This window comes from Lampris incognitus, chromosome 4, assembly GCF_029633865.1.
Source record: "Lampris incognitus isolate fLamInc1 chromosome 4, fLamInc1.hap2, whole genome shotgun sequence".
Taxonomy (NCBI): Eukaryota; Metazoa; Chordata; class Actinopteri; order Lampriformes; family Lampridae; genus Lampris; species Lampris incognitus.
The window spans coordinates 41,288,257-41,297,917 of record NC_079214.1 but is presented as its reverse complement, the minus strand read 5'-3'; the positions used below and the strand labels follow the sequence as shown (position 1 = coordinate 41,297,917).

At 39.8% G+C, this 9,661-nt stretch overlaps 1 protein-coding gene across 1 annotated transcript in view; it reads right to left on the bottom strand.

Annotated features, from left to right (window-relative positions):
* Positions 1–1,884: 1,884 nt before the first annotated feature.
* The window catches only part of LOC130111241 (Y+L amino acid transporter 2), a 35,150-nt gene continuing 27,373 nt past the window's right edge, over positions 1,885–9,661 (bottom strand). The window contains exons 9-11 of the mRNA XM_056278351.1: positions 7,612–7,761; positions 6,705–6,888; positions 1,885–1,952 (exon numbers count right to left, since the gene is read on the bottom strand). Of these exons, the coding sequence (XP_056134326.1) occupies positions 1,885–1,952; positions 6,705–6,888; positions 7,612–7,761 (402 nt within the window). The remainder of the gene's footprint in view (positions 1,953–6,704; positions 6,889–7,611; positions 7,762–9,661) is intronic.

Sequence of the window (9,661 nt, the reverse complement as noted above, 5' to 3'; positions counted from 1 at the left end):
ATTGAGATCCAAAATGAGCAAGAATAGTACAACTTGACTCTGAGTTTGTCAGACAAGTTGATTCAATTTAAATACAAGTTGAAAAGACCTAAATATGATTTAGAACCCTGCAATGAATCAGCTGAATGCTGTTTTGGCCAAAGTCTGGGATCACTCACTAGTAAACGGCTGTAGTTAAAATAGCTTAACAGACTGTGCAGAGTTCAGTATAATTACATAATTGATTCAGTGCTACATCAGCATAAGAACAAACATCAGATTGCTTACAGCAAACAGCCCCAGTACCCTCAGGCTACTCTATTGTTTACAATAGTTAAGGTCCTTTGAAACACACTGACAAATGAGTTGGAGTGGATTCAATATATATTCAACCTGCCTCAGTTCAATAGTTTAAATTATAACTATGCCAAATGAAACGGGAACAGAGAATACAAACTTCAGCATTAAACAACTAGTGAATCATTGAAATATGAATGGTGAACATTGCACTTAGATTGACAGTGAAACATATCAACTGTAAAATGGCACAAGAACAAAATTGGCCAGTACACCTACTAAAATGACTCGCCAAATCCAACATACAGATGACATTCGAAGCTGATGATGTTGGCTCCCTTTTTCACCAAGACAAAGAACTTCATATTTTTACAATAGGTTGACTCGAAACTAAATGTATTCTTGAACAGAAAGAATCACTCTAATCTTGCCTTTATCACTCATACACAATACAAGTTAACATTTCAGGTAGGACGTGGCAAAAACTTACAATAAAATCTCTATCATCATGTCTCTTTGGCAGCTTCTGCTACGATGAAGATGATACAATATCAAATCTCACAGGCACATTACTTGAAAGGCATTTCTAAAAAAAAAAACATTGTAAACTGATATGCAAAATGGAGGTCGTCAAATGACAGGGTGGAGATGTGATATCAGTCTAAGATGACAGCATAATGATTAACTATAAATCCTTGCAGTCTTTGCAGTATTGCAAAAGGACACATTTTCTCAGGATTACCCATTGTTTTTCATCGATGGTTTAAGTTTTTAGGAGTTAAGATTATCAACAGAAATCCATAATTAAAGACTTAACGAAAATAATAATTTTTTGTGTAGCCCTATTGTCAAGTGAATTTTAAAACATGGTTTCATAATCCAGAGACCCAAAAGAAAAAGGGACAGAAGAGGCTTTCATTCATAAAAACAAAAAGTATGGCCAGAAGCGTGTGGGTGGGACGGGAACCCTGGCTCAAATAATCAAGTCAAATCAATTTTATTTGAATAGCCCAATATCAGAAATTACAAATTTGCTTGAAGGGGCTTTAAAATGTAATAAAAAAATAAAAATGTAATAAAATGCATTGATTAAGAGATGTGAAAGAAGATATTGTTGATTGTCATCTTCTCGCATCGGAAGGCAAGTCGGGCATAAAAAAAAAGTTTAATGCTGGTCCAGTGACTCGTTCGTTTACAAAATTTACTTTTCAACAATGACAGAAATTCAAATCGCATTTTCATTAGTCTTGAGAACATATACTCCAACTCAACTAAAAGAAGATAATTTGACAAAAGGAAATTAAAAAAAAAGATTTTGTGGAATAATACAACTGAATGAATTTGAGTAGAATTCCTTAAAAAGTCTAGCAAGTATTTGTATAACCATTTGTGTGAAAATGTGCATACAGTAAAATCTTTAGTCTTGTAAACACTTCAAGTTGAAAATTCAGCATATTTTACAGTGTATCAAAGTGAAAAATAAAAATATTCCCTTTTCCCCAGGACAGTAAGTAGGGATCATTTATAAGGTCTACTGTTGACTGTCAGCTGAGGGCTGCAAAGAATGTTGGGTAAGGAATAGTTTTACAGTGTTTGAGTTGTATGTGGCTACTCGCTTTTGTCCATCTCTGTGAGCACACAGAAGCAGGTATACTGGGTGAAATGAGTGATGGAACCTAAAGTAAGAGAGAAACAGAGAAAAAGGTTGCAAGATCATTACAATGGGTTTTGCTTTTTAGTTTACTGTCAAGGGGAGAGCTATACATAAATACAATGATTTTACAATTAAAAAAACATTTTACAGCTGGGTTATACTATTAAAATAACTTAGGAGTGTTTGTACAGGTGTACAGTTATCAAAAGATAATTGTTTTGTTGTTTTTTTTTTGTTTTTTACAACCTGAGTCTTATTTTCATAGTTTTTGCCATCATAGATTTTGTTATGATATTTTACACACCAGCTTCATTGTGGCGATTTTAAACACAAAACCACCACTAGACACAGCTTTACAATGGCATTTTATGGGGTAACTGAACGCGAGACTTAAACCTGTCCCTTCAACTCAAGAAAACTGCAATGCATCAGTTAGACTGTGTACATGATTTCCCATTGTCTTTAACTTCTCAATTGCACTGGCCAGGTAGTTTATCAATGTAGTCTACTTCCTATGGGTGGTAATTAAATAATAATAATAATAATAATAATAAATTTATTAATATAACACTTTTCTAAAACAATGTTACAAAGTGCTTTACAAAGAAATAAAACCAGACAAGGCAAAAATAAGAAAAATATCAAATACGTGAGAGTAAAAATAAAATCAGTATGAACAAATAAAAACAAATATCAAACATTTGTAAGCTTTCACAAAAAGAAAAGTTTTAAGGTGAGATTTAAATGAAGCTAGAGACTTGGTTTGTTTGTTCAATAGGAAGAGAGTTCCATAGTGTGGGGGGACTCTAACAGCAAAGGCCTGATCGCCCTTTGTGACAAACCGAGACCTGGGAATAACCAGCAGGGCTCTATTTGGGGATCTTAATCGCCAAGAGGGTGTATACCAGGTCAATAAATCAAAAATGTATGTAGGACCAAGACTGCTTAAGGCCTTAAAAGTGAGCAATAAAATTTTAAAATCAATAAGAAATATAACAGGGAGCCAGTGTAGGGATGCAAGTAAAAGAGTGATATGGTCATGCTTCTTTGTCCTGGTAATGAACCGAGCAGCGGTGTTTTGTACCAACTGCAAACAGTGGAGGGAGCCCTTGCTGATGGCCAAGTAAAGTGTGTTGCAATAGCCAAGCCGAGAATAGATAAAAGCATGTACAACTTTTTGCAGATCTTCTTCTTCCAGCTTATTCCGTTTCTCAGGGCTCACCACAGCTGATTTTAAAGTTTCCATCAGTACCCTGTGAGGGCACAGCACCAATGGTGGCTGTTGTTAACCTGGGCCTTGACCAATCCGGTATGGAGCCTTGACCAATCTGATATGGTTTTGTCAATCCGCATACTGATTTGGCAAAATTTTATGTTGGATGCCCTTCCTGACACAACCACTAACCTTATGGAGAGGAGCACAGATAAAGCGTTGGATGCCATCCCAGTATTCATGGACTTGTGCCCATGCCTGATCAGCAATTGTTAAACATGGCCTCATTTTGGAGATTACCTTGAGCTGGAGAAGGCATGACTGAACAACATGTTTGATTTGATTATCAAAACCGAGGTTAGCGTCAAATATTACTCCAAGATTCCTAGCAGCCTGCTTAAGACTACCTAACAGACCACAAAGATTAGTAGTACCAAAAGGGCCGATGGAATTTGGGGGACCGAACAGAATGACATCAGACTTATCATCATTAAATTTAAGAAATGTTCAGACATCCAGAATTTAATGTTAGAGAGGCAAGTTGTGAGATTTGTTAGGGTGCTAGGATCTGTGAGTTTTAGTGGCATGTACTATAACTGAGTGTCGTCAGCATAAAAATGGTAAAACACATCATGATTTTGAATGACCTGGTAAAGGGGCAGCATGTATATAGAAAACAGAAGGGGGCCAAGAACTGAGCCTTGAGGGACACCACAACTCAGCTGAGCCATTGAGGAAGTAGTTACCCAGAACAACAGCAAATGTTCTGTTGGAGAGGTAAGAGCATAATAATAATGATAATACATTTTATTTGTGGGCGCCTTTCAGAGCACTCAAGGACACCTTACAGCACTGCATCAGACAGCATAAAATCAAAACAAAGCAGGGTAGACAATAAAAAGTTAATACAACAGATAAGTATAAAATCATCATCTGCACAAAACTCAATGAAGCGTGGATCAGACTGAATATGCCAGTTTGAAAAGGTACATTTTGAGATGGGATTTGAAGGTTGAAAGAGAGTCAATGTTGTGAATGTCTTGCGGGAGAGGGTTCCATAAGCGGGGGGCAGAATGACTGAAGGCTTTAGACCCCATGGTAGTGAAGCCAGCTAATGGTGTAGTGAGTTGGAGAGCAGAAGAGGACCCGAGAGTGCAGGAGGGTGTATGGATATGAAGGAGTTCAGAAAGATATGAAGGAGCTTGGCTATTAAGGGCCTTAAAGGTGAGAAGCAGTATCTTGAAGTAAATACGGTATTTAACAGGGAGCCAATGGAGTTGCTGAAGAACAGGAGTGATATGATCTATGGAAGGAGTTCTGGGAACGATATGGGCAGCTGAATTCTGGACCAATTGAAGTTTATGAAGACACTTGAGGGGAAGACTAAAGAGGATAGAATTGCAGTAGTCAATACGGGATGTAACCAGGGTGTGAATGAGTATGGAAGTGATGTTAGGTGTAAGTGATGGGCGAAGACAATTAATATTGTGTAGGTTTGTGTATGCAGACCGAGTAGCATTGTTGATATGAGCTTCAAAAGATAATGTGCTGTCCAAGATGACACCCAGACTCTTAACCTGAGGCGATGGAGGAACTATAGAATTGTCAATAGTTAGGGAAAAACTATCAGGTTTAGCCAAAACAGATTTAGTACCTACTAAGAGGACCTTGGTTTTATGACTATTAAGTTTGAGGAAGTGGTATGAAAACCAGGATTTAATTTCTAGTAAGCAGTCAGAAAGGGAAGTGGGTGGAAGAGTGGAGGTAGGCTTGGTGGATAGATAAAGCTGGGTTCATCCATGTACCAGTGAAATTGAATGCCAAATTTCCTGAAAATGTGGCCAAGAGGTAATAGGTAAATAATAAATAGAAGGGGCCCCAATACAGAGTCCTGGGGAACACCAGTAGTAACAGGAAAAGACTGTGATCTCAAATTTTTAAGTTGGACAACTGAGTGCGGCCAAAGAGATATAATCTAAACCAGTCAAGGGGGGTGCCAGTTATTCCGATGGAAGCTAATCTCTCTAGGAGGATGTTATGTGAGATGGTATCAAAGGCTGCACTCAGGTCAAGAAGGACAAGTATGGTTAAGAGCCCAGAGTCAGCTGTCATCAATAGATCAGTAGTGATTTTCACCAAGGCTGTCTCCAGACTTTGCATGGAGCGAAAACCAGACTGGAACTGTTCAAACAGATTGTTGTGCATCAAGTCAGCATGTACCTGAGATGCGACTGTTCTTGATTAAACTATAATAAACTCAGAGCCGAGCCCTTGATGCCAACCCAAGTCTCTAAGCGATGTAAAAGGATGCTGTGATTGGCTGTGTCAAAAGGCGGCACTTGAGTCTAAAAGAGCTAAAATCAAGCTGTCCCCTCTGTCTGCAGTCAGCAGTAGGTCATTAGTGACCTTAACTAGAGCTGTCTCGGTAGTATGAAGTGCTCTAAAACCAGACTGGAAACTGTTAAAAGCACTATTAGTGTTCATAAAAGAAATCAATTGAATTACATTTCTCTCTCCAGAACCTTAGATAAAAAAATATTTTGGAGATTAGTCTGTAGTTACTTGAGGACAAGGGATCTAAATTAGGTTTTCTTCAGCAATGGGTGAACAATGGCATGCTTAAAACTGTCTGAAAAAGAACCAGAGGCCAGAAAATTATTGAGAATTTGCAGAATAATGGGGCTAACGGGGTAAGTAAGGTGGTCATCCCTGCAAGGTGAACCAAGAAGTAGCTCTGCAATACAATCAACCATCAATAATAATAATGAACATTTTGGATAATATTTCAGCCATGGTCAAGCCCTACACCCCCGCCTGACCACTTTGCTCTGCTACCTCAGGACACCTGGTTGCCCTGTTGCTCAGAGGCCCCTGCTGCTTATCAACCCAGTCATGGCTCTTTTCTGTCCTGGCCCCACAATGGTGGAATGAATTCCCCACTGATGTCAGGACAGCGGAGTTGCTGCCCATCTTTCGGCGCAGGTTGAAAACTCATCTCTTCAAGAACTACTACCCTGTTCCTTGCTCTTAGCACTTATTGTATTCACTCATTTAAAAAAATATATATAAATATATTTTTCTTGTGCTTTTACTTTAGCGCTGGTTTACTTAAATGCTTGTTTAGAGAGAAGATGCGCTTATGACCTTTGATGACTAGTAGTTCTCCTGATTTCCTATGTTAAATGCACTTATTGTAAGTCGCTTTGGATAAAAGCGTCAGCTAAATGACTGTAATGTAATGTAATGTAATGTAATAACTTTGAACTTTCGCTTTCATTTTCACTTCCAAATACATGGTTTGGATAATTGGGTTGAATTGGACTTGTTGAAACATGTTCCACATTTGTGTTCCATAATCCATAATTGAAACATGTTCGACATTTGTGTTCCATAGTCCACAATATACCTTTAAAAAGCTGTGTCCAAAATCTCTATGGTGAAGTGGTTGAGTAAAATAATACCATAACCAATATGTCCAATGGCAAAAACTACAAAAATAAGACCCGGGTTGTAAATAATTGGAACTATATTTTAAGAGTGAGGAATCGGTGGCAAACTCACGGAGGAGCTTGGTGATAAAGGGCGGGCGTTTGGACTCAGGCAGATGAACGCCCAGGAAGTAGACAGGCACCCCTGACAGGGCGATGGCAATGCCGATCAGAGAGTTGACGGTGTCACTGTAGAGAGGCACCGCCACCAGGAAAACAGCACACAGACAAAATACCACTGGGTACAACAAGGTCAACTGCAGAGGCATAGAAGGAGAAGGAACTGGAGTTGGGATCACTTTTATTTGCCAAGATAAGATTTGTATACCAAGAATTTGACTTGATTGTATTGCTTAATGGAAAACTTGGGTAACATTTTCTGAGTGATATGTATGGTATCCTCTGTAAATCAAAAAAGAAGGTATGGTAGAATGACAACAAAGTAACTTCTGTAGTAGTCCTATCATCCATCCATCCATTATCCAAATCACTTATCCTGCTCTCAGGGTCGCAAGAATACTGGAACCCATCCCAGCAGTCATTGGGTGGCAGGGGGGAGACACCCTGGACAGGCCACCAGACCATCACAGGGCCAGTCATCCTATCATGTTATCTTACAATACCCATTTGTAATCATCACAGGATCTGACTGTACTCAGTCAGAAATTGTCTGATTAAGGTGTGTGTAATCTAGTCTGCTTGCTTTTATATGGGTCCAGGGTATAAAATTATTTTATCTTTTTTTAATGGAGAGGGGTGGCATTTGAGTCCAAAGTGGACTGATTATGGGAGACAAAAATCTAACGAATGTGATAACTGGATGTATAATAAAAAGAAGTACAACAACCTGTATTGTTGCAATATTCTAGTTCTGTAATGCCAACTCTAAGATCAATTCATCATTTTACAGGGGGATTTTTTTAACTGCTTGTCTGTTAAATTCATAACCTCCACATGATTGCATGGCCGGCCAGTCATACCTTTAGTGGTCTGGGTCTGTCAGGCTCTTTCCAGCGGAGGTAGATCTGGCCAGCAATGGACAGTCCCATGAAGAACCAGTAGCTGAAACTGTAGTAGTTGATCAGCTGGAACACATCCTTCACTGTCAGATAAATCAACGCCATGATACACTAGAGATTAAATGGGAAGAAATAAGACAGACAGACATAATCAGATTGACAGACAGAGAAAGAGCAATCAATGAAGGACAATGAAGTTCCCCAATGTCCTTGCAAAATTCCCAACCTGGCTCTCTCCATCTGGCCAGCTAATCATCCCCCATGTAATTGACTCAATCATTCCTCCATTTCCACCTCAAGTGGATATGTGGTGAGCGTAACATTGATTTATTATTATTATTAAAATGGCTGCCATGCATCACCTATGTGGGTACTACACATTGGTGGTGTTTGATGTGAGTTTCTCCCTTTCACTGTGAAGCGCTTTGGGTGTCTAGATAAAGTGCTATATAAATGTAATTCATTATTATTACGGGAGAAGCCGAAAGTAGTAGTAGATTATTATTATTATTATTATTATTATTAAAGAATACAGTTTATTACCACCTCCTATGTCATAATCATCATATTACTGAAGTCTTGTTATGGGTGTTCTAAGCTAAGTAAGGCATTAAAATAAAAGTGTCATATTCACAGATGAAGGATAAGCAATTTACCAGAATAAATCTAAGGTTGCCCTTATTTTCTTAAAACATTATTACCCTTTTAAGGAATTTTAAAATTTTTATCTTCAACGCAAAGTACATTTAGCCCTCCAACATGCTTACAACTGAGCTGTAGCTGTTACTAGGATGGAAAAGTTTTACCATAGAAACAAAATCATTTGACCATTAGAAAGGTATGCAGTTTTTTTTTTCCAATTTGGTAAATCTGTCTCTTTCTTGCACTCTGTACAGAAAGATATCTGTCACTCTCACATTCCTTATCCTATTTGCCAACATGACCCCAGTTACACTTGGCTTTAAAATGTGCCATGAGTAATTGGATACCTATCGGATCGCATATTTCCACCTAAAAATCCAATTCTTTGTAATGAGCATGCCACCAAACCAAATCCCTCATATGTGCTAATTAACTTGGCTAACATTACAATTAAATAAAATCAAATAAATAAATAAGGGGCATCCAGGTAGCGTAGCAGTCTATTCTCTTGCATACGAATCCCTGTGTTACCTCTGGCTTGGTCGGGCATCCCTACAGACACAGTTGGCCGTGTCTGCGGGTGAGAAGCCAGATGTGGGTATGTGTCCTGGTCGCTGCACTAGCGCCCCCTCTGGTTGGTCCGGACGCCTGTTCGGGGGGGGGGGGGGCTGGGGGGAATAGCGTGATCCACCCATGCACTACCTCCCCTGGTGAATCTCCTTACTGTCAGGTGAAAAGAAGAGGCTGGCGACTCCACATGTATCGGAGGAGGCGTGTGGTAGTCTGCAGCCCTCCCTGGATCGGCAGAGGGGGTGGAGCAGTGACCGGAATGGCTCGGAAGAGTGGGGTATTTGGCCGGATACAATTGGGGAAAACAAGGGGAAAAACATCCCCCCCAAATAAATAAATAAAAAAGCAAAAACTTTGAACCTCCATCCATTACCCATCCATTATCCAAACTGATTATCCTGCTTTCAGGGTTGTGGGGATGCTGGAGCCTATTCCAGCAGCCATTGGGCGGCAGGCGGGGAGACACCTTGGACAGGCTGCCAGGCCATCACAGGGCCAACACACACACACACACACACACACACACACACACACACACACACACACACCTAGGGACAATTTAGTATGGCTGATTCAGCTGACCTACATGTCTTCGGACTGTGGGAGGAAACCGGAGCACCCAGAGGAAACCCACACAGACACGGGGAGAAGAAGCAAACTCCACACAGAGGATGACCCGGGACGACCCCCAAGGTTGGACTATACCCCACCATACCCCAGGGTTCAAACCCAGGACCTTCTTGCTGTGAGGCGACCATGCTAACCTCTACACCACCGTGCTGCCAATATAAATATAGAC